Genomic DNA, 23,872 nt, shown 5'->3' on the forward strand with positions numbered 1-23,872 from the left:
TGGGACTCAGGGCAAGTTAATCATTCTATGCCTCGGTTTCCTTATCTGGAAAGGGGGAGCCTAGGACCTGGCCTTTTCACAGGATGTAGGCCAGGCTCAGCTGACTTTCCACATACGCCCTAGCATAGTAAAAGTTCCAATAAATGTCATTATTAGCTCCAAATCTCTCTTCCTAGGCTCTTACTTGGTAAAGGAAACTCACTTTGGGCTAAATTAACAGCGGCATAGCTGAGCACGGTCCTCAGGGGTCAGTGAGGAGAGTGGAGGGAGGTGCGGTACAGACAGCCTGGGCCCGGCACGCACCTCCCCTGCGCGCACGTGGGCGTGTCTGTCTCTAATCGCTGACCCCACTCCTGATGGCAACAGCCGCTATCTCTGAGGTCACCTGGTCCCCAGGGCCCGGCCAGGGCGAGGCCAGGCGAGGCCCAGCCCTGTGCGGATAGTGTGGGGATCCAGCCTGCCTGAGCCCTGTGTCCCGAAGCCTGGCCTGTCTGGGTCCCGCGGGGTGGGGGTTCGCCCCCTTTCTCCAGGCCCCCCACGGATCGCCGGGATTTGTGGAGCCCCTGGTCTAACGCGGGAGCAGAAGAGGAGCGCCGGGCGGGGCGGGGGGAACGCGGGGAGTTGGGGTGGGGCGAGGGGATGTGTTAGGGGGCGGAGCACAGGAGAACGCTTGGGGGTGGGGGTTCCGGCGAAGAGGTGCGGTGTGGCTGCGGGGCGGGAGGCAGAGCACAGGACGCTCCCTACGCCGGCTGCAAGTAGCTGCGGGCCTGGAGTCCCCATGGAGCAGCTGTTGCGTGCGGAGCTGCGCACCACGACCCTGCGGGCCTTTGGCAGCCCCAGCGGTGGTTACATCTGTGAAGGCCGGGCCTACGACACCGACGCGGGCCCAGTGTTCGTCAAGGTCAACCGCAGGACGCAGGTGCGGCCGGGCGGGCAGAGGCTCTGGGGCGTCCCTGCGCTGGCCCTGAGTCCCCGACCGCCGGCTCTGTCGCCTGCAGGGTCAGCTCGGCTCGGGCCTTCTGTGGGGGCCCAAGGTTTTGTCTGTGCTGCACCACCACTTTCCACCCCTTTGCGTCCGTGCACCGGCTTTGGGGTTGTTTTTGCAGTTTTGTTTTTTTTTTTTTTTTTTTGGCCAGGGCTGGGTTTGAACTCGCTACCTCCGGTATATGGGGCCGGCGCCCTACTCCCTTGAGCCACAGGCGCCGCCCCTTTGGGGTTGCTTTTTCTAACTGTCAGCTGGGGGGAGGTGCGACGTGGGTCCCTTACTCCGCTCTGGGCCAGCGTCCTCTTCGGCAGTGGGAAGCAGGCCCGAGGCCCCTCGGAGTTTTGGGTCCCGGCGCAGCTCAGGCTTCGCGCCGGCCCTGGAGGCCGCCCAGGTGGACGCTTCACCTCCCCGCGGGCACAGCGGGGCTCTGGCCCAGGGAGGAAGGGTCTGAGGCCAAGTGTTTTCCACTCTGCACGTTCGGGGGTTCGATGCCGGCTGGAGGCGCTTTGAGTTGAGGTGCGTGCGCGGCGGCAGGTGCGTCGGAGCAGAGGTGTCCACAGTCGCGCGCGTTCTTGTAGGCAGGGGCTTCCAACTCACCCTAATGAACCAGTGCTGGCGTGGAAGCTTGCTGTGTGTGGGTGGGAGTCCACCTTATTTAAAGTTGGGATACGTGTGATAATGTTTTAGAAACAGGAGGGCGCCTGGGCCCCCATGGGGGCTCTAGGTGTGGGGCTCCTTCCCAGCTGTCTGGTCCCCAGACGCTACCGATGCCCTGGCAGAGAGGGCCGGCAAGGTGGGAAAGCCAGCCCGTCCGCCCCACTGCCTCCCGGGCCCCAAGGCAGGTGCTTCCTCCCCAAGGGCAGCGGAGCTCGGGCCTCAGGCTCAGCCTCATCCTTGCAGCTTCGTGTCCAGAGAGGCCACCTGCACCCCATCTGGCCCGATGCCTGCCTCCCAGCTGGTGTCAGTGGCTCAGAGTCTTCGTGGGTCCCACAAGGTGGTTTCTGCTGGCTCCAAGTCCTGCTGGGGCCGAGCTGGGGAACTCACGAGGCTCACAGCCGTGTCCCCCGCGCAGGCCCGGCAGATGTTCGAGGGGGAGGTGGCCAGCCTGGAGGCCCTGCGCAGCACAGGCCTGGTGCGGGCACCGCGGCCCCTGAAGGTGATTGACCTACCCGGCGGCGGGGCCGCCTTTGTGATGGAACATTTGAAGATGAAGAGCTTGAGCAGGTAAGTGTGTGTGGAGACACAGACACACACACACACGCATGCACGTACTCAGGGCACATCCACAAACACACAATGACACACGCATGGGGAAACCCACACATACAGGGACACGCACATATGTGGGTCATTATGAGAGTTTTGAAATACCCCAAAATCAAGAAATGTGAAATCCACCCAGACAGAAACAATGAAGCCCTCCCAGCAACACGGATATGCCAGCAAGTTGAAACTTGCACTAGTCAATCAGGAAGCTGTCAATGGTGTTCCCTGGAAGTGAAATAATGGACTGTAACACAGCCTGTCTCAAAACTTTCATAGTGTACACACACACACACACATATATATACAGAGAAAGACGGGCAGAGGTAGGGACAGAAGAAGTGGCCTCTTGCTGAGCTGCCCACATAATTCTTCTCAGGGGCCAGAGGCAGGGCCAAGAATTCTACCCTGCAATTTTTTTTTTTTTAATTGAGACAGAGTCTCCCTTTATCACCCTCCGTAGAGTGCCGCAGGGTCTTAGCTCAACCTCATACTCCTAGGCTTAAGTGATGCGATTCTTAGTCTCCCAAGTACCTGGGACCACAGGTGCTGGCCACAACACCTGGCTAATTTTTAGAGGTGGGGTCTCTCTCTGGCTCAGGCTGGTCTCCAACCTGTGAGCTCAGGCCATCCATCCATCCGCCTTGGCCTCCCAAAGTGCTAGGATTACAGGCGTGAGCCACCGCATTTGGCTTTTTTTTTTCTCTTGAGACAGAGTCTCAAGCTGTTGCCCTGGGTGGAATGCCGTGGTGTCATAGCTCATAGCAACCTCACTTACTGTGTTTAGACATTTGTACTCTACTGTTAATGTATTTGACATGTACACTTGTAATATGCACAATAGGTGACGTCCCACCAATTACCCTCCCTCCACTCATCCACCCCTCTCCCCTCCCTTTGCCCTCCTCTTCTCTCCTTTTTGGTCTATAATTGTGTTTTATCTTTCATATGAAAGTGTGGGTGATTATATATTGATTTCATAATAGTATTGAGTACATTGGTTATTTTTTTTCATTCTTGAGATACTTTACTAAGAAGAATATGATCTAACTCCCACCCTGCCATTTTTAATGGAGACAAAAAATTATTGCTTTCTGATATATGACTAGGTTTTTCAGGTTAGTGTGACTGTATTGAGGCTGCGTAACATAAGTGTATTTGAACTTACCGCTTCCTTTATATACTTTGTAGCTGAGGTCCCTAACCCCAGGGCTGCAGACAGGTACTGATCAGTGGCCTGTTAGGAAGTAGGCTGCATAGCAGGTGGTGAATAGCCAGACAGCAGGTGAGAGCAAGCTCCATTTGTATTTATAGCTGCTTCCCATCACTGACATCACCACCTGAGCTCTACCTCCTGTGAGATCAGCTGTGCCATTAGATTGTTATAGGAGCAGGGACACTGCTGTAAACTGTGTATTTGAGGGGTCTAGGTTGTGGCTCCTTATGAGAATCTAATGCCTAATGATCTGAGGCGAAGCTGAGGCAGTGATGCCAGGGAGTGGCTGCAAATGCAGATTATCTTTAGCAGAGAGGTTCGATTGCACAGAGACCATATTAATTCAGTTGCTTGCAGACTCATATCAGAATCTCCCTGCCCCATGGAAAAATATTGTGTTCCATGAAACTGGTCCCTTGTGCCAAAAAGGCTGGGAGTTGCTGCGTTGTGGTGCTTTAATCTTCTAACTGCAGAGCACTCAGAAATGAAACGTGCCAAGTGAGGTGAGCATCGAGAGCCACACTCGTTATGCTACACAGTGCTACTGGACGTTCTGTGGTCGCTTACTGATCAGTTCACCCTGGTTGGTTTCAGTTATTTCAGGCACAACTATGAAAAATATTGAGAACTAACTGTATGATTCTTACTTCCTCAAGTGAGGCAGCATAACAGTAATATGTAGTAAAGTTTTTGTTTGCCAAGTAAACAACACCCACAGGCATTGTTCACACCTAATAAACATCTTGTTTGAATGCCTATAGGTGTTCGCAGTCAACAGGTTAATGCCAGGTCCATTTGGGCAGAATGAGGCTGATACATTAATTATCTGCAGTCCTTACATTTTTTTCTAATTATTAGTCATACATATCATTGTATAAAATGTGGAAAATACAGATTCACATAAAGACATGAAGCCACTCACTAGCAAAAAATGGCTGCTATTAACATTTTGGTATAAGATTTTCGCTCTTTTGTATATGTGATTTACATTAGTTTTTCTAAAAATTGGGAGCTGAATTTTCACTTAATATTATTTTTTAAGCATTGGCCTCTTTTTCTTTTTTTTTTTTTTGAGAGAGAGTTTCACTATGTTGCCCTTGGTAGAGTGCTGTGATGTCACAGCTCACAGCAACCTCAAACTCTTGGGCTCAAGGGATTTTCTTGCCTCAACCTCCTGAGTAGCTGGGACTACAGGCACCTGCCACAACACCAGGCTATTTTTAGAGGTGAAGTCTCACTCTGGTTGAGGCTGGTCTCCAACCTGTGGGCTTAGGCAGTCCACCTGCCTTGGCCTCCCAGAGTGCTGGGATTACAGGCGTGAGCCACTGCGCTCAGCCCTTGACCATTGGCCTCTTAAGTCCCAGTACCTAAAATTCTGCTAAAGCTCACCTGCCTAATCCCTTCTGTTGATTTTACACAATTTTGTTTCTTGGAAAGGGTCATTGCCTGGTGCGCACTTTTAACTTTTCAAAGAACAGAGAATAGTTTTTTTTTTTTTTTTTTTGAGACAGTCTCACTATGCCACCCTCAGTAGAGTACTATGGCGTCACAGCTCACAGCAACCTCACACTCTTGGGCTTACATGATTCTCTTGCCTCAGCCTTCTAAGTAGCTGGGACTACAGGTGCCTGGCACAATGCTTGGCTATTTTTTTGTTGCATTTGTCATTGTTGGTTAGCAGGCCTGGGCCGGGTTCAAACCCACCAGCCCTGGTATTGGCTGGTGTCCTAACCACTGAGCTACGGACGCCAAGCCCAGAGAGTAGATTTTAAGGTATTTAAAACATTTCTCAAAATAGAATATACTGGGTGATGTCATTATTTATTTGTTATTTTTAAATTTTATTATTATTATTATTTTTTGCAGTTTTGACCCTGGCCCCGCCACCTCCAGCATACAGGGCCAGTGCCCTACTCCTTTGAGCCACAGGTGCCACCCTGTTTATTTGTTATTTAATCGGCTATGTTTCTTCTCTCCTCAGTCAGGCATCAAAACTTGGAGACCAGATGGCAGACTTGCACCTTTATAACCAGAGGCTCAGGGAGAAGTTGAAGAAGAAGGAGAACACAGTGGGTAAGGTGGCTTTTGTGTACCCTTGACGCAGTTGTATCGCCTCCCTACAGTGGTGCTCATGGTACTTCTTGGTGGCATTTTAATTCCAGGTTGAGTTGCAAACTGTCTTCCTTTATACTGCATTATGAAAATGAGATTATTAGGATGTGTTACTTAGTTCAATGTAAACATTTCACATTGTATACCAAAGCAGTACCATGAACCCCATAAATGCATCAATGTACAAAGTTATGATTTAATAAAAAATAATAAAATAGATTATTAAATGAGAATTTTGATGGAGCTGATAAACAACTAGAATTTGCTCATGACCCCTTTTATACCCAGCCCTGCTGTCCATTGTGCTTGAGGCAAGAGAATCCCTTGAGCCCAAGAGTTGAGGTTGCTGTCCATTGTGCTTGAGGCAGCGTGCTTAAAAAGCCATATGCTTACTAACCATTACCAAATCCTCAGACCACTCATTTTGTGATATATGCAGCCCAGGCCTGTACTGGTGCTGTGTTGAGGTCTGATGTTTAAGACAGAAACAAGCAGCTCTTTCAGGCCAAGGATCTCTGTCAACAGGCCAAGGGGCTGAGGGTGCTGAGCCTCAGTATGTGAGCAAGTTCGGCTTCCACACGGTGACCTGCTGCGGCTTCATCCCACAGGTGAGTACCTGAGCAAGGATGCCTGCTTAGCTGATGGCCATCCCTTGATACCCCAGTGGTGGACACCAGCTCCTTGTATGTGACAGAATTTTAGCCCCCCTAGCACCAGCAGGATTGGCCACCTGATTTCTGAAAGCAGAATCCAAGCTGCGGAGAGCAGATGTAGAACTTCATTGAGCTCAGCTCCGATGGAGTGGAAGGGTGTGGGGCAGGGGGAACAATGTCCCAAACAGGAATGCAAAGGTTGCATGGGAGAGTGCCTAGGTGGGGAGGATGAGGGACCAAAGAGAGTGGGAGTGGGGTAGCAGAGCAGGCGCAGTCAGGGCCTGGTCACTCAGCAATTCTCCTGGGCCTTTAAAAACATTATTATTGTTTTTGAGATACAGTTGAGATATGTCACATACCACAAACCCCTCATTTTACAGTAAATAATTCAGTGGTATCTAGTATATTCACAATGTTGTGCAACCATCACCTCTGTCTAATTCCAGAACATTCTCATCATGCCAAAGCAGCACCTGTTAGCATTCACTTCCATTCTCCCTCCCCACAGTCACTGGCAACCACCAGTCTTTGTCTCTTACGGATGTATCTATTTTGGACATTTTGTGTACATGTAGTGAACAGTGTGTGGCATTTGTGTCTGGCTCCCTGCCCTTAGCATAATAATCTCAAGGTCATCCATGTCTTAGCATGTGTCATGCTTCATTCCTCACTGCGGTCCACACATTCCATTGTGTGGAAATGTATTACCTTTTTAAAAAGGCATTCCTTTTTATGAATGAATAATACTGGGGCCCCTGGAATCATCATCTTTGAAACCTGTGATGTTCCAAAGGCGGCTTGTCTCCTGAGATGGCTCAGTGACCCTATCCTACCTGGAAGAAGCTGTTACTGGACCGTATTTTTCCTTTACTGGGTATACAGTGCCTACTATGTAGGGGTCAGTCCAGCTTAAAGCCATTGCTTCCTGCAGGGGAAATTCTTTCAAATCTGTTTCCTCTTTGAAGTCTTACTTGACTCTTTGGGTTACTGTGGACAATGTTAATGGAAATGAACTGTATAAAATAATTTAAAGAGGTTTATTCTGAGCTGAACATGAGTGACAGTGACCTAGAGCCGCACAATCTCAAAAGTTCCTGAGAAAGTGCACCTGTGGTAGTGGGGGTCTCAGTTTGGGTTTATATATTCACAGAGACAGGTAAAATCATAAATCAATACATGGAAGGTATATATTGGTTCAGCCTGAAAAGGCAGAACAGCTTGAAGGGGCCATATAGGTTATAGATGGGTTTAGAGCTTCTTTGATTTGTAATTATTTAAAGAAAGAAAGCTTTGTCTGAAGACTTGGGAGTCAGTAGAAAGGAAAAGATATGTGGTCTGCTGTCATGTGATACTATGCCAGAGTCAGGTTGGAAAAGTAGGCCACATTATACTGGGCTAATTAAAAAAAAAGCCTCTTAACAAGCTTTTATGGTTTATAAGACCTGACCTCATCTTTGCCTTGCATTGCCTTAGTTCCTGTTTGTAATTTAGGATCTTATTGCCATAAAGAGTTTGTTCTGTCAGTCTTACAATCTTTTTTTTTTTTTTTTGTAGTTTTTGGCCAGGGCTGGGTTTGCACCCACCACCTCCAGCATATGGGATCGGCGCCCTACTCCTTTGAGCCACATGCTCTGCTCCAGTCTTATAATCTTTATTTTATAATCTTTATTTTAACATCAATAATGTTTGACTGTATCTAAACTCCAAAAGGGAGGGGTGTGAGGAGGTGTGTCCAACCTCCTTTCCATTTATGGCTGGAAACTCAGTTTTAACATTTTTCTGGAGTCCTCTTGGGCAAGAAAGGGTCAAGTCAGTTGGTAGGGGCTTAGAATTTGCGCTTCCTGGTGTAACCTCTTCCTCCTGCCGTACCCTGCTTCCAGGCAACCACTGATTTACTTCCAGTCACTATGGATTAGTTTGCATTTTGTGGAATTTAGTACAAATAGAATCATAAGATATGTGCTCTTTTCTGTCTGGCTTCTTGCCCTCAGCATACTCATTCTGATATTCATCCACAATACTCATCCATGTTGCATGTGTCCAGAGTCCATTCCATTGTATGGATAAACCGCAATCTGCTTATCCATTCACCTGTTGAGGGACATCTGTTGAGGGACATCTGTTTCCAGTTCTTTTTTTTTTTTGAGACACAGTCTCAAGCTATCACCCTGGGTAGAGTGTTGTGGCATCATATCTCATAGCAGTCTCTAACTCGGGCTCAAGTGATCCTCTTGCCTCAGTTTTTCTATTTTTAGTAGAGATGATGTCTCACTTTTGCTCAGGTTGGTCTTGAACTCACCTGCTTTGGCCTCTCAGAATGCTAGGATTACAGGTGTGAGTCACCATGCCTGGCCTTGTTTCCACTTTTTGCTTTTTACAAATAAAGTTTCTATGAACCTTTGTGTACAAGTCTTTGTATGGACAAATGCTTCCATTTATCTTGGATAAATACATAGGAGGGGAATGAGTCATATGGTAGGTTCATATTTAACTTTTTTTGTTTATTTGTTTTTAGAGACAAGGTCTCCCTCTATTACCTAGGCCAGAATGCTATGGCATTATCATAGCTCACTGCAGACTCAAACTCCTGGCCTCAAACAGTCTGCCAGCCTGAGTGGCTGGGACTATAAGCATGCACCATTAAGCCTGGCTAATTTTTCTTTTATTTTTATTTATTTATTTATTTATTTTTGAGACAGAATCTCACTATGTCGCCCTCAGTAGAGTGCTGTTGCGTCACAGCTCACAGCAACCTTAAACTCTTGGGCTTAAGTGATTCTCTTGCCTCAGTCTCCCAAGTAGTTGGGACTACAGGTGCCCATCACAGTGCCCCGCTATTTTAGAGATGAGGTCTTGTTCTTGCTCAGGCCTGTCTTGAACCTGTGAGCTCAGGGCAATCCACCTGCTTCAGCCTCCCAAGTGCTGGGATGCTGGGATTATAGGTGTGAGCCACCACACCTGGCCTTTTAATTTTTTTTTTTTTTTTTTTTTGAGACAGAGCCTCAAGCTAGTGCCATGGCATCACAGCTTACAGCAGTTTCCAACTCCTGAGCTCAAGTGATTCTCCTGCCTCTGCCTCCCAAGTAGCTGGGACTACAGGCACCTGCCACAACGCCTGGCTATTTTTTTGTTGTTGTTGTTTGTAGCCATCATTGTTGTTTGGTGGGCCCGGACTGGATTCGAACCTGCCAGCTCGAATGTAGCTGGCGCCTTAGCCACTTGAGTCATGATGCCAAGCCTTAATTTTTTATTATTTAAAATAAATTTCTATTTATTTTTTGTAGAGATGGAGTTTTGCTATGTTAGTCAGGCTAGTCTAAAATTCCTGGCTTTCAATGAGCCTCTTCCCTTGGCCTCCTACAGGGCTGGGTTTATAGGAGTGAGCCCTATAAACCCTGGCCCTGGCCCCATATTTAACTCATTAACAAACTGCCAAACTCTTTTCCAAAGTGGTTGTACCATTTTACATTCCAGTGTATGAGAGTTCTAGTTCCTCCACATCCATGGCAAGACTTGATATATTTTGTTTTACAGAATTATAGCCATCCTAGTGGGTATGAAGTATTATCTCATTGAGATTCTATTTTGCATTTCAGTGATGACTAATGATGTGGAAAATCTATTCATGTGCATATTTGCCAACTGTATATCTTCTTTGGTGAATCATCTGTTCAAATATTTTGCTTAGTTTGTGACTAGGTTTTTTTTGGTTGCTTTTTTTCCCCTTTGAGACAGAGTCTTTTTCTTTAGAGACAGAGTCTCACTTTGTTGCCCTTGGTAGAGTGCTGTGGTGCCACAGCTCACAGCAACCTCTAGCTCTTGGGCTTAGCTGGTTCTCCTGCCTCAGCCTCCCGAGTAGCTGGGATTACAGGCGCCCGCCACTATGCTTGGCTATTTTTTTGTTGCAGTTTGGCCAGGGCCAGGTTCCAACCCAACAACATTGGTATATGGGGCCAGTGCCCTACTCACTGAGCCATAGGTGCTGCCCCTAAGACAGAGTCTTAAGCTGTCGCCCTGGGTAGAGTGCTGTGGCATCATCATAGCTCACAGCAAGCTCCAACTCTTGGGCTCAAGTGATCTTTTTGCCTCAGTTTTTTTTTTTTTTTTCTATTTTTAGTAGAGACAGGGTCTCGCTTTTTCCTCAGGTTGGTCTTGAACTTGTGCACTTAAGCAATCCACCTGCCTTGGCCTCCCAGAGTGCTAGGATTACAGGCACGAACTACCCCACCCGGCCTTAGGTTTTTTTCCTTATGATTGAGTTTTGAGAGTTCTTTATGTATTTTGGATATAAGCCCTTTACCAATGATACGATTTGCAGATAATTGTTCCCAGTTTGTTTATTCTTCTCTTGAAAGTATCTTTCAAGGAGCAAAGTTTTCAATGTTTATAAAGTCCAACTTATCAATTTTTCTTTTATGAATTAAAAGAAAATTAATTGTTGTAGCTGTGTTACAGCTACAAAATCTTGTTTTGTTTTTTTTTTTCCCTGAAACAGAGGAATTGTCACATTGTTGCCTTGGGTAGAGTGCTGTGGCGTTGCAGCTCACAGCAACCTCTAACTCTTGGGTTTAAGCTATTCTCTTGTCTCAGCCTTCCAAGGAGCTGGGGCTATAGGCGCCCGCCACAATGCCTGGCTATTTTTAGAGATGAGGTGTCCCTCTGGCTCAGGCTGGTCTGAAACTTGTGAGCTCATGCGATTCACCCACCTTGGCTTCCCAGAGTGCTGGATAACAGGCATGAGCCACTGTGCCTGGCCCCATCTATGAAATCTTTGCCTAAAATGAGGTCACAAAGGTTTTCTCCTACATTTACTTCTAGAAGTGTTTTGGTTTGGGGTTTTACATTTTGGTCACTGATCTATTTTAAGTTATTTTTTGCATACAGTACAAGATATAGATTGAAGTTCAGTTTTTCATCTTGCTTAGGCTGGTCTCAAACTTGTGAGCTCAGGTGATCCACCCACCTTGGCCTTTTAGAGTGTTACAGGTGTGAGCCACTGTGCCCGGCCTCAATAGGTTTTGTTGAAAAGACTATACTCTACTAAGCCAGACTCACACTTGTAAATCAAAGCATTCTGAGAAGCTGAGGCAGGTGGATCGCTTGAGTGCAGGAGTTCAAGACCAGCCTGAGTAAGAGCAACACCCCATCTCTATTAAAAATAGAAAAAAAAATTAGCCAGATGTTGTGGCAGACATGTAGAGTTCCAGCTGCTCAGAAGGCTGTGAGGCAGGAGGATCTCTTGAGCCCAGGAGTTTGAGGTTGCTGTGAGCTAGGTTGAAGCTATGGCACTCTAGCCAGGGCAACAGAGTAAGACTCTGTCTCAAAGAGAAAAAAATGGAAGAGTATTCTTTTTGCACTGAACTGCCTCTGTACCTTTGGCAAAAAGCAATTCTCTGCATACATATAGGTCTGTCCTTGGTCCTGTGTTTTGTTGAATTGATTAATTTGTCTGTTTTGATGCCAACATCACAATGTCTTGATTCCTATAGCTTTATAAAAAGTTGTGAAATTGGGTGAGTTGTCAAATTTGTTCTTCTTTTTCAAAGTTATTTCAGCTATTCTAGGGCCTTTCCATTTCTGCATGAATTTTAGAATCATATATGTTAATTTCTACCAAAAAATGCATGCTGGGATTTTATTGGAAATGCACTGAATTTATGCATCAATTTTTGGGAGAACTGATATCTTTTTTTTTTTTTTTTTTTTTGTAGAGACAGAGTCTCACTTTATGGCCCTCGGTAGAGTGCGGTGGCATCACACAGCTCACAGCAACCTCCAACTCCTGGGCTCAAGTGATTCTCCTGCCTCAGCCTCCCGAGTAGCTGAGACTACAGGCGTCCGCCACAACGCCCAGCTATTTTTTGGTTGCAGTTCAGCCGGGGCCGGATATGAACCCGCCACCCTCGGTATATGGAGCCGGCGCCCCACCGACTGAGCCACAGGCGCCGCCCGAGAACTGATATCTTAATAATATTCAGGCTTGGCTTGGCGCCCGTTGCTTAGTGGTTAGGGTGTCGGGCACCTACACTGGGGCTGGCATGTTCGAACCCAGCTTGGGCCTGCTAAACAACGACAACTACAACAAAAAAATAGCTGGGCGTGGCTCAGTGCCTGTAGCTCAAGCGGCTAAGGTGCCAGCCACATATGCCAGAGCTGGCGGCTTCGAATCCAGCCCGGGTCTGCCAAACAACAATGACAACTACAACCAAAAAATAGCCAGGCATTGTGGCGGGCGCCTGTAGTCCCAGCTACTCGGGAGGCTGAAGCAAGAGAATCGCTTAAGTCCAGGAGTTGGAGGGTGCTGTGAGCTGTGATGCCACAGCACTCTACCCAGGGTGACAGCTTAAGGCTCCGTCTCAAAAAAAAAAAAAAATAGCTGGCCATTGTGATGGGAGTCTGTAGTCCCAGCTACTTAGGAGGCTGAGGAGAGAGAATTGCTTAAGCCCAAGAGTTTGAGGTTGCTGTGAGCTGTGACCCCATGGTACTCTACCAAGGGTGACATAGTGAGACTGTCTCAAAAAACAAACAAAAAAAATTCTGGCTTGATATGTATGTTATATATCTTTATTTACTTAGGTCTTCTTTAATTTTTCTCAGCAATGTTTTGATGTTTTCTGTTGACAGATTTTTTTCTTGTCTTTGTCAAATTATTTATCCCTAAATACTTTATATTTTTTGATCCTTTTGGAGTGACTTTTTTTTTTTTGAGACCCCGGGCTAGAGGGCTGTGGCATCACAGCTCAAAGCAACTTCAAACTCATAATAGTCTGACATGATCCTCTTGCCTTAGCCCCTTGAGTAGCTGGGACTACAGGCATCACCACCATACTTGGCTAATTTTTCTATTTTTAGTGGAGATGGGGGTCTTGCTCTCGTGCAAGCTGGTCTCAAACTCCTGGTCTCAAGCAATCCTCCAGCCTTGGCCTCCCAGAATGCTAGGATTATAGTTGTGAGCCATCATGCCTGGCCTGGAGTGACTTTTTGAAAAAAATTAAAATTTCAGTGGTTTTTGGTGGTGAATATATAGAAACACAGTTTTTACAAATTGACTTTTGTGTATTGATCTTGTACCTTGGAGCCTTTCTTTCTTTTTTGTAGAGACAGGGTCTCTTTTTTGCTCAGGCTGGTGTCACACTCATGGCCTCAGGTGATCCTGCTGCCTCAGCCTCCCAAAGCACTAGAATTATTATTATTTTTTAGAGACAGAGTCTCACTTTATCACCCTTGGTAGAGTGCCATGACATCACAGCTCACAGCAACCTCCAACTTCTGGGTTTAGGCGATTCTCTTGCCTCAGCCTCCCCAGTAGCTGGGACTACAGGTGCCTGCCACAACACCTGGCTACTTTTTTTGTTGTTGTTGCAGTTTGGCTGGGGCTGGGCTTGAACCCACCACCATTGCTATATGGGGCCAGCACCCTGCTCACTGAGCCACAGGCGCCGCCCAGCACTAGAATTATGTGAGCCACCATGTCTGGCCATATCTCCCAAATTATAAGTTGTGTTTTCATTTTCATTCAATTCAAAATACTTTCTAGGCTGGGCGAGGTGGCTCAGGCCTGTAATCCTGGGAGGCAGAGATGGGTGGATTGCCTCAGCTCAGGATTTTTTTTTTTAGAGATAGAATCTCATTTTGTCGCCCTCAGTAGAGTGCTGGGGTGTCACAGCTCACAGCAATGTCCAGCTCTTGGGCTTAGGTGATACTCTTGCCTCAGTCTCCTGAGTAGCTGGGACTATAGGCACCCACTACAACGCCCGGCTATTTTTTTGTTGCAGTTTGGCTGGGGCTGGGTTCGTACCTGCCACCTTCCGTATATGGAGCCAGTGCCCTACTCACTGAGCCAGATGCCACCCCTAGCTCAGGATTTTTGAGACCAGCCTGAGGAACAGTGAGACCCTGTCTCTAAAAAAAAATCAAAGGCTCAGCGCCTATAGCACAGTGGTTATAGTGCCAGCCACATGCACCGAGGCTGGTGGGTTCAAGCCCAGCCTGGGACAGCTAAACAACAATGACAATGGCAACAAAAAAATAGTTGGGTGTTGTAGTGAGTGCCTATAGTCCCAGCTATTTGGGAGGCTGAGGCAAGAGAATCGCTTAAGCCCAAGAGTTTGAGGTTGCTGTGTACTGTGACGCCAAGGCACTCAACCCTAGGGTGACATAATGAGACTCTGTCTCAAAACAAACAAACAAACAAAAAATAGCCTGGTGTTATGGCAGGTGTCTGTAATCCCAGTTACTCAGGAGGCTGAGGCAGGAAGATTGCTTGATCCCAGGAGTTTGAGGTTGCTGTGAGCATTTTTTTTTTTTGAGACAGAATCTCAAGCCGTTGCCCTGGGTAGAGTGCCGTGGTGTCATAGCTCACAGTGACCTCCAACTCTTGGGCTCAAGCGATCTTCTTGCCTCAGTTTTTCTATTTTTAGTAGAGATGAAGTTGCTTTTGCTCAGGCTGGTTTTGAACTCCTGAGCTCAAGCAATCCACCTGCCTCGGTCTCCTAGAGTGCTAGGACTATAGGCGTGAGCCACAGCACCTGGCCTGTGTGCACTGCACCTTAGCCTATCATCTAACTAGAATGGAGTGCTGCTGTAAGCCTTGATACCATGGCACTCAACTGAGGACAAGAATGTGAGACTCTGTCTCAGAAAACAAAAAACAAAAAACCCAAATTAAAATACTTTCTAATTTCCTTTTGTTTTTATTTATTTATTTATTTCTGAGACAGAGTCTGACTATGTTGCCCTTGGTAGAGTGATGTGGTTTCACAGCTCACAGCAAAATCGAACTCTTGGGCGTAGTGATTCTCTTGCCTCAGCCTCCCAAGTAGCTGGGACTACAGGTGCCCGCCACAACACCTGGCTATTTTTTGGTTGTGGTTGTCATTGTTGTTTGGCAGGCCTGGGCTGGATACGAACCTGCTACCTCTGGTGCATGTGGCTGGTGCCCTAGCTGCTGAGCTATGGTGCTGAGCCTCTAAATTCCTTTTAGATATCTTCATTACATAGATTTTAGAAGTGCTATTTAGTTTTCAAATATTTGGTGATTTCTTTGAGGTCTTTCTGTTGATTTATAATTGAATTCCATTGTCACAGAATTTACTTTGTAGGACTTAAATCCTTAGCAGTTTATGAAGATTTGTTTATGGCTCACATATACCAAAAGAGGTCTGACCTATCTTGGGATATGCTTCATGTGCACTTAAAAGAAACATATATAAGGCTGTTATTAGGTGGAGTATTTATTTACTTATTTTTGAGACAGAGTCTCACTCTGTTGCCCTGGGTAGAATGTTGTGGTGTCATAGCTCACAGCAACTTCAAACTCCTGGGTTGGAGGAATCCTCTTGCCTCAGTGGGTAGAATGTTCTGTGTTCTGCATTTGTCAATCCATTCTAGTTAGATGATAGTGTTGTTGAAATTGCCTATACTGGGGGTTGGAGATCCTTTTTATGTTGGAAGCTGCATTAATTTAGCTATAATCAAATAAGGCCATATTTAAGATACTTCAATTAGATATACTTAAAAAGTACATTATTTAGTAAAAATCTAACTACTATGTACTTAATAATTTTGAAAGTGAAAGTGAGTTGTTAATTTTCAAGGTAACTAACCTTTTAATGACTTTGTTGTGTTGGTTTTTGTTGAAAAGCATTTGGATGTTTGGTTGCAGCATGGAGGTCTGCAGTTTCGGTGGATCCTCTAGGTGGGTCTCAGTCATTTTTGACCTGAAGGGTGTCTTTATTTGGGTTAGGTAGGAGAAAGTAGATTTGCAGCAATAAGTGGTTGAAAAGCAAGAGAGCATTTTTCTGGCATGTTGCTGAAGGTGTGGGCGTTCCATTGCATTTTTCCTTATTTCAATGGCATCTTTCTTAGTATCAAATAATGACTTTAACATGTCATCTACTGAGAGCTCAATTGATTCATCCATAGTTCTTTAGGTGCCTTGGCAGTTTCAGTTAGGGGAGGCTGACGTTCTAATTTGAGTGTGATCTCATGATTCTCAAAGTCTGTGAACTTTTCATGATAATCTCTAATTATAATAGGTCTATAACAGCTGCATATTTTTCCAATGATTCACATATATCATCCTGCTCATCAATGTCCTTTGCTAACTGGGGACAATGTTCACCTACAGTCTTTTTGAAGGCTTGGCGCTGTAGCTCACTGGTTAGGGTGCCAGCCACATGCACCAGGGCTGGTGGGTTCGAACCAGGTCAGGGCCTGCTAAACAACAATGTCAACAATAACAACAACAACAACAAAAAAAACAGCCAGGTGTTATGGTGGGCGCCTGTAGTCCCAGTACTTGGGAGACTGAGGCAAGAGGATCGCTTAAGCCCAAGAGTTTGAGGTTGCTGTGAGCTGTGATGGAATAGCTCTCTACAGAGAGCAACATAGTGAGACTGTCTCAAAAAAAAAGTCTTTTCGAAGAAGTGTTTTGAAAAAAGAGAGCTTTTCTTGGAATGCTTGGACTTTTTGCCACATATCACATATATAGACTTAATTTTACCTCAGAGAGAAATATTCAAGTCATTTTGATTTACTATATCACACAGAAATGTGCATTTCTTTAGAAATATTATTTCCGTAATTCACATTGCTCATACTGTTCTTCATAAAATTTAACTATCTGTTCTTGCAGAAATAAAATTTTGGCTAACACCTGTCCCTGTGATAGCCACTTTAGAATGATAAGAAAATACACACTGAACTTTAGCATGTTAGGAAACTGGAAACTGACAATGCCATGTTCATTTTCAGGAATATAGTTAATGATACTACTGTTGCAAAGTGTCACTTAAAATTGTAGCTTTAGTGCAGACATTTTGCTAATGCAAGATAGAATGAAAATAAATTAGAGCCCCTGGACATTCATACTTTTATTTTTTTTTATTATTTATTTATTTATTTATTTTTGAGACAGAGTCTCACTATGTCACTCTGGGTAGAGTGCTATAGTGTCACAGCTCACAGCAACCTCAAACTCTTGGGCTTAAATGATTCTCTTGCCTCAGCCTCCCAAGTAGTTGGGACTACAGGTGCCCATCACAGTGCCCGGCTATTTTTAGAGATGAGGTCTCGCTCTTGCTCAGGCTGGTCTCCATCTGGTGAGCTCAGGGCAATCCACCTGCCTCAGCCTCCCAAGTAGCTGGGACTATAGGTGCCCGCCACAACGCTTGGCTATTTTTTGTTGCAGTTGCCATTGTTGTTTAGCTGTCCCTGGTCGGGTTCGAACCTGCCATTGTCCCTCACCACTGTGCTAGGGGCACTGAGCCGACATTCGTACTTTTAAAAATCTGTGCAATAGGGCGGCGCGTGTGGCTCAGTCGGTAGGGCGCCGGCCCCATATACCGAGGGTGGCGGGTTCAAGCCCGGCCCCGGCCAAACTGCAACCAAAAAATAGCTGGGCGTTGTGGCGGGCGCCTGTAGTCCCAGCTGCTCGGGAGGCTGAGGCAAGAGAATCGCTTAAGCCCAGGAGTTGGAGGTTGCTGTGAGCTGTGTGAGGCCACGGCATTCTACCAAGGGCAATAAAGTGAGACTCTGTCTCTACAAAAAAAAATAAAAAAAAAAATCTGTGCAATAAACCCTTCATGTTTTGCTGTCAATGGAAGGTGGAAGCTGCACTGTCTGTACATACATTGCCAAATTCAGTTCAACTTCACAACATTTATCTTGAAAGTTGTTGAAGATATCTCTTCAACTTGTTCTATTTGCAAGAGTATCCAAAGTGAGTAATTCTTTGTAGCAAAGAAAATTTTCTGTTATGACTCCAGTGAAGTACAAAACTTGCACTGAGTCAGTGGTATCAGTTGATTTCTCCTAAGTGGTTGAATAATATGTATTTTCCTTTTGAAGTACTGTGTGAAGTTGTTAAATTGAAAGCTAATTCATGCTGCCAATCAGTCAAGCTTCTCCTTGAAGGCGGCAGTTGTTTGTAAAGTTACTTTGTAAATTCCTTCACTGGTATTATTTCTACGTCTTCTTGTTGCTTGAAAAAATAGCCTTTCCTTTTTTTTGAGACAAGAGTCTCACTCTGTAGTCCTGGGTTGAGTGTTTTGGCATTATCATAGCTCACAGAAACTTCAACCTCTTGGGCTTAAATGATCTTGCTTTGACCTCTCAGTAGATAGGACTACAGGCACCCACCACCATGACCAGCTAGTATTTTTTCTTTTCTATTATTAGTAGAGATGGTATCTCACTCTTGCTCAGGCTGGTCTTGAACTCCTGAGCTCAAGCCCCCACCTGCTTCGGCTTCCCACAGTGCTGGGATTACAGGTGTGAGGCACTGCACCCAGCCTACTTTTGCTTTTCATCTTTTAATTTCTGTAGTACAAACCTCTATATCTCTCCTCCTTTTTTTTTTTTTTTTTTGCAGTTTTTGGTGGGGGCTGGGTTTGAACCTGCCACCTACGGCACATGGGGCCGGTGCCCTACTCCTTTGAGCCACAGGGGCTGCCCCTTCTTTTGTTGTTGTTGCAGTTTGGCCTGGCCGGTGCCCTACTCACTGAGCCACAGGCGCCATCCCCACCCTTTTTTTTTTCTTTGAGACAGAGCCTCAAGCTGTTGCCCTGGGTAGAGTGCTGTGGCATCACAGCTCACAGCACCTCCAACTCCTGGGTTCAAGTGATTCTCCTGTCTCTGCCTCCCAAGTAGCTGGGACAACAGGTGCCTGCCACAACGCCTGGCTGTTTTTTTGGTTGTAGCCCTCATTGTTGTTTGGCGGGCCGGGCTGGGTTTGAACCCGCCAGCTCAGGTGTATGTGGCTGGCGCCTTCGCCACTTGAGCCACAGGTGCTGAGCCTGTATTTCTCCTTCTAATTTAAAATACTTGTGGTTCTTATGAGTGTTATAATGTTGGTGAGCACTGAATTTCTTTAACGTTGATATTGCAGTATCACAAAGAAGCACATCATGGTATCTTTAGCAGAAACAAGACAATATTGCAATCACCAATACTCATTAAAAATCCGTTTTCTTTTTTTTTTTTTTTTTGTAGAGACAGAGTCTCACTGTACCGCCCTCCGGTAGAGAGCCGTGGCGTCACACGGCTCACAGCAACCTCTAACTCTTGGGCTTACGCGATTCTCTTGCCTCAGCCTCCCGAGCAGCTGGGACTACAGGCGCCCGCCACAACGCCCGGCTATTTTTTTGTTGCAGTTTGGCCGGGGCTGGGTTTGAACCCGCCACCCTCGGCATATGGGGCCGGCGCCCTACTCACTGAGCCACAGGCGCCGCCCTAAAAATCCGTTTTCTTAGCCGGGTGTTGTGGCAGGCACCTGTAGTCCCAGCTACTTGGGAGGCTGAGGCAAGAGGATCACTTGAACCCTAGAGTTTGAGGTTGCTGTGAGCTAAGATGCTACGGCACTCTACCAAGGGTGACCTAGTAAGTGAAACTCTGTCTCAAAAAAAAAAAATCTGCTTTCTTCCTTAAGCATTCTCTTGGTCTTCTTTGACTTCATGGGCTGTTAAGCAGATAGAATTAAACAAAACTGTCGAACTATGTAGCTATTCACAAATTCTACTTCAAATAGAAACACAGTGTACTGTTGTCAATAGCTAAGGTACTGGGGTATTCCACCCCCATAAATTCTTACCAACCAAATTCTTAGCCTGGTGCGGTAGCTGAGCCGGTCAGGCAGGGGAAATTAGAATTAAATCCTGAGCATAGCAGTATCATTTTAGCCCTTCTGGGCGGACTCATGTTCTAATTGTGCTGGTCAGAGGGTTATTTCACTGAAACTTATTTTATTTTTTGGTATTTTAAATACATTCATTAAAAAAATATAAATGATTGGGCAGCGCCTGTGGCTCAAGGGGTAGGGCGCCGGTCCCATATGCCGGAGGTGGCGGGTTCAAACCCAGCCCCGGCCAAAAACCAAAAAAAAAAAAAAAAAAAAATATATATATATATATAAATGATGAGCAAAAGTACAGTAATAAAAATAAAAGGATTTGTTCTGTAAAATTTGGATTCTGTCAAAAGGCTACACTTAAGGACCTAGAAGGCCATAGGTGCATCTAGGTGCTGGCCTCTTCCCGCCTTGCAAGGCGGCTGCCTTATTGCTGTGTCCTTGCCTGGTCTTTGTGTGTGCTTGGAGAGAGAAATAAATCCTTATCTGTTCTTCTTACAAAGTTGCTAATCCTATCATATTAGGAATTCACCTTTATGACTTTAACCCTAATCACCTCCTAAAAGCCTCTTCTGCAAATATAGTCACTGTGGGAGTTAGAGGTTCAACATACGAATAGGGGCTATGTGGCACATTTTGTTCCCTAGCAGGCTTTGGAATCTATCTAGTTCGATTTTATTTTAATGTATTTTGATGTTGTTATTAGAGGTGTAAACATTTTAGGTGATGATGTCCTCTTTATCAAGTGACCCCTTTTTGTTACAAAATGACTTTATACTTGGTGATATTCTTTGCTATGAAATCTGCTTTGTCTGATGTTAATATAGCCACTCTAGCTTTCTTTCAACTAGTGTTAGTATGGTTTATCTTGTCTATCCTTTTAACCTAATTCTGTTTTTATAAATGAAGTGCCTTTTTGCACAAAACTAATAGTTGTTTTTGCTTTATTTTTCCAACTAGTCAATCTCTTTCACTTAACTGTTTTTGAAAAATTGTAATACCTTTAGTGTGGGTATTGATAGGGCTGTGTTTGAGTCTGTTATTTATGACTTGTTTTCTGTTTGTCCCGTTTCCTCCTTAGGTGCCCTTTTTTGGATTTGCTGAGTATTTTATGTTTCTGTCATATCCCCTTGTTGGCATACTAGCTATAGTGCTTGCTTTGGGGGTTTAGGCAGACCCCATGTGTAATGGTCTTTGGATCCTTATTGTCCAGGTGAATGAATGGCAGGAGAACTGGCTGACCTTTTTCACCCGGCACCGGCTGCAGGCACAGTTGGACCTCATTGAGAAGGACTATGCTGACCGAGAAGCACGAGAACTCTGGTCCAGGCTGCAGGTGGGCACAGCAGTCATGAGGCTGTCCTTTCAGGACTCCCCCAACATTCGTGTGGGGGCCTCTCATAAAACAGCCCTGGAGCAGAGCTGGCTAAGTCGTGGATACTTTAGGGCCTGATAACTGGCCTGAGCAGGAAACTGGAGGGGAGGGGGGTGAGAACTGAAGACATTGGCTCCTAAGTTGGCTGTGCCCATTGGGTCACCAGGTAATTATCTTCACAGTTTTTCTTTTATTTATTTATTTGAGACAGAGTCTCACTATGTTGCCCTTGGTAGAGTGCTATGGCGTCACAGCTCACAGCAACCTCAAACTCTTGGGCTTTGATTCTCTTGCCTCAGCCTCTCAAGTAGCTGGGACTACAGCTGGGTACAGGCACCCACCACATGGGTTTTTCTTTTTTGAAAATAATTTGTAGGTTCTTTTGATTTTTAAACATTTCAGATTAATATGAGGGTACAAAAGAGTAGGTTATGTTTGTGTTTGTTGGTTAAGGTCCCTTCCCTGTTGTATCCCCCCCCCCAGGAGGTATGCCAAGTACCCTTAGCCTCAGAGCTTCCTCAGGGAGACAGGTGTTTGCCTTGTACATGGTGGAACATACTGTTCCTTTTCTTTATTTCGTTTTTTTTTTTTTTTTTTTGAGAGACAGTCTCAAGCTATTGCCCTGGGTAGTGTTGTTGGGTCACAGCTCACAGCTCACAGCAACCTCAAGCTTAAGTGATTCTCTTGCTTCAGCCTCTGGAATAGTTGGGACTACAGGTGCCCACCACAATGCCCGGCCTTTATTTATTTTATTTTTTGCGGTTGTCCTTGTTTTAGCTGGTCTGGTCTAGGTTCAGACACCCAGCCTCAGTGTATGTGGTCGGGGCCCTACCCAGTGAACTACCGTGCGCATCTGTTACTTTTCTCATTACTCCTAACACTGGTCCACTCTTACCCTTCCTCCCCCTCAGTCAGGTGCCCCAGAGTGACTGGCTTCAAAACATAACTCTCAAAATGTTAGACGAATTAACATGTTAAATCTAAAGTGAGCATGCATCAAAGACATTTTATTAAACCCATTAATGAAATAACCAGCAGGATACCTAAGAAGTGCTAATAATACCTCCTTGTACTGAGATAACAGCGAGAGTCTGCTGGCAAGTTAGGGATAAAACTGGTTCATGGCCTGCAGACAGGGGAACTGTGACCATCAGGGGTCTCTTCTGCGTGTAAGTCGCTAGTGCTGTAAATTAGCAGTGAGCATGGGAGGGTCCGAGTTGCACCCCTGGAGCTGGTGCCCCGATCTCCGGCCTGGCAGAAAGTTCTGTGGTTGACCCGAGTCACGCCCCAGTGCGCGGTCACAATCACTCTGCACAACCCCGTTCCCAGGTGAAGATCCCGGACCTGTTTCAGGGCTTGGAGATCGTCCCCGCCCTGCTGCACGGGGACTTCTGGGCGGGGAATGTGGCAGAGGATGACGCGGGGCCCATCGTGTACGACCCGTCTTCTTTCTACGGCCACTCCGAGTTTGAGCTGGCGATCGCCCTGATGTTCGGGGGCTTTCCCAGGCCCTTCTTCACGGCCTACCACCGCAAACTGCCCCGCGCGCCGGGCTTCGATCGCCGGCTGCTGCTCTACCAGCTGTTCAACTACCTAAACCACTGGAACCACTTCGGGCCAGAGTACCGCGGCCCGTCTCTGGGCACCCTGAAGCGGCTGCTCAAGTAGCGGGGCCGCCCGCGCCTGCCCGCCCCTGCCTCCCCGCCCGCCAGCCCCCACCCATCAGCCCCCCCACAGCCCCCCTACACATCGGCCTCCCCACCAGCCCCGCCCCCTCAGGCAGTGGCACCCGGACCAATAAAGCTAGTAGAGGGTCGTGTGGCTGCGTCCCTGCGTGTCCAAGTTTGTGCGCCAGTTCTTGGGCCCAGGGTCCTCGCAGGTTTGTCGCAGGTCATATCTGGGGTTCGGACGTTCCTGAAACAGCCGTCTAGAAACTCACCTCGTTCTGAGGTTTGCTGACAACGAAGTTGGCGCCGCAGCCCTGGGTGCTCAGGGCTCCCGCTCCAGTTCACGGTGCTGGCACCTCCCGGCCGCCTCCCTGCAGAGCTAGCCGTGGGCAGGGGGGCACCCGTGTTGTCAGCCTGTCCGGATGGCCGAAGTGGGTGATAAGTCAGGGGTGTCATCCTTTAAGGATCGGCCTGGAGACCCCCATCCCCCGGCTTTCCGCCCCTCCGGGACCCTGCGAAAGTGCTAGGACTCGCCTGGGGGCGGAGATCCGGTCTCGCAGTGCTCGTGCCCCGCCCGGAGTGGAGACCCGGCCCAGCAGGTGCTCGGCCCCGCCGCCCACATGCTCGGCCCCGCCCCGAGCGGAGACCAGGCCCAGCAGGTGCTCGGACCCCGCCCACATGCTCGGCCCCGCCCCGAGCGGAGACCCGGCCCAGCAGGTGCTCGGACCCCGCCCACATGCTCGGCCCCGCCCCAAGCGGAGACCCTGCCCACGCTCTCGTTCCCACCCCGCCAGGTCCTCAGCCTACTTGCTCGGACCTCGCACCCCAGCCCCCGCTGTTTTTTTCGTCTCGGGTCCAGCGGCTACCGCTCCACCTCTGCCGGTTCGCCGCGTGCTCCCTGCGCCGGTCCCGGGTCTTCTGACCCCACTTGGCGCCTGCGCTGTCCAGGGTACGGCTTCACCTCCGCGCATGTT

General features: G+C 47.0%; 1 protein-coding gene across 2 annotated transcripts; it reads left to right on the forward strand.

The window, feature by feature from the left end:
* Positions 1–644: 644 nt before the first annotated feature.
* Positions 645–23,050, forward strand: FN3K (fructosamine 3 kinase). 2 transcript variants are annotated; one of them, XM_053569275.1, is made up of 6 exons: positions 646–919; positions 2,058–2,209; positions 5,446–5,537; positions 6,102–6,184; positions 21,070–21,192; positions 22,561–23,050. In XM_053569275.1, the coding sequence occupies exons 1-6, from the start codon at positions 779–781 to the stop codon at positions 22,897–22,899; spliced, it is 930 nt and encodes a 309-aa protein (XP_053425250.1). In that variant the 5' UTR covers positions 646–778; the 3' UTR covers positions 22,900–23,050. The 2 variants fall into 2 exon arrangements, with proteins under 2 accessions (XP_053425251.1, XP_053425250.1); XM_053569276.1 differs by lacking the exon at positions 21,070–21,192 and having other exon boundaries at positions 645–919.
* The last annotated feature ends 822 nt before the right edge of the window (positions 23,051–23,872 follow it).

The sequence above is a fragment of the Nycticebus coucang genome, chromosome 18 (genome assembly GCF_027406575.1).
Source record: "Nycticebus coucang isolate mNycCou1 chromosome 18, mNycCou1.pri, whole genome shotgun sequence".
Lineage (NCBI taxonomy): Eukaryota > Metazoa > Chordata > Mammalia > Primates > Lorisidae > Nycticebus > Nycticebus coucang.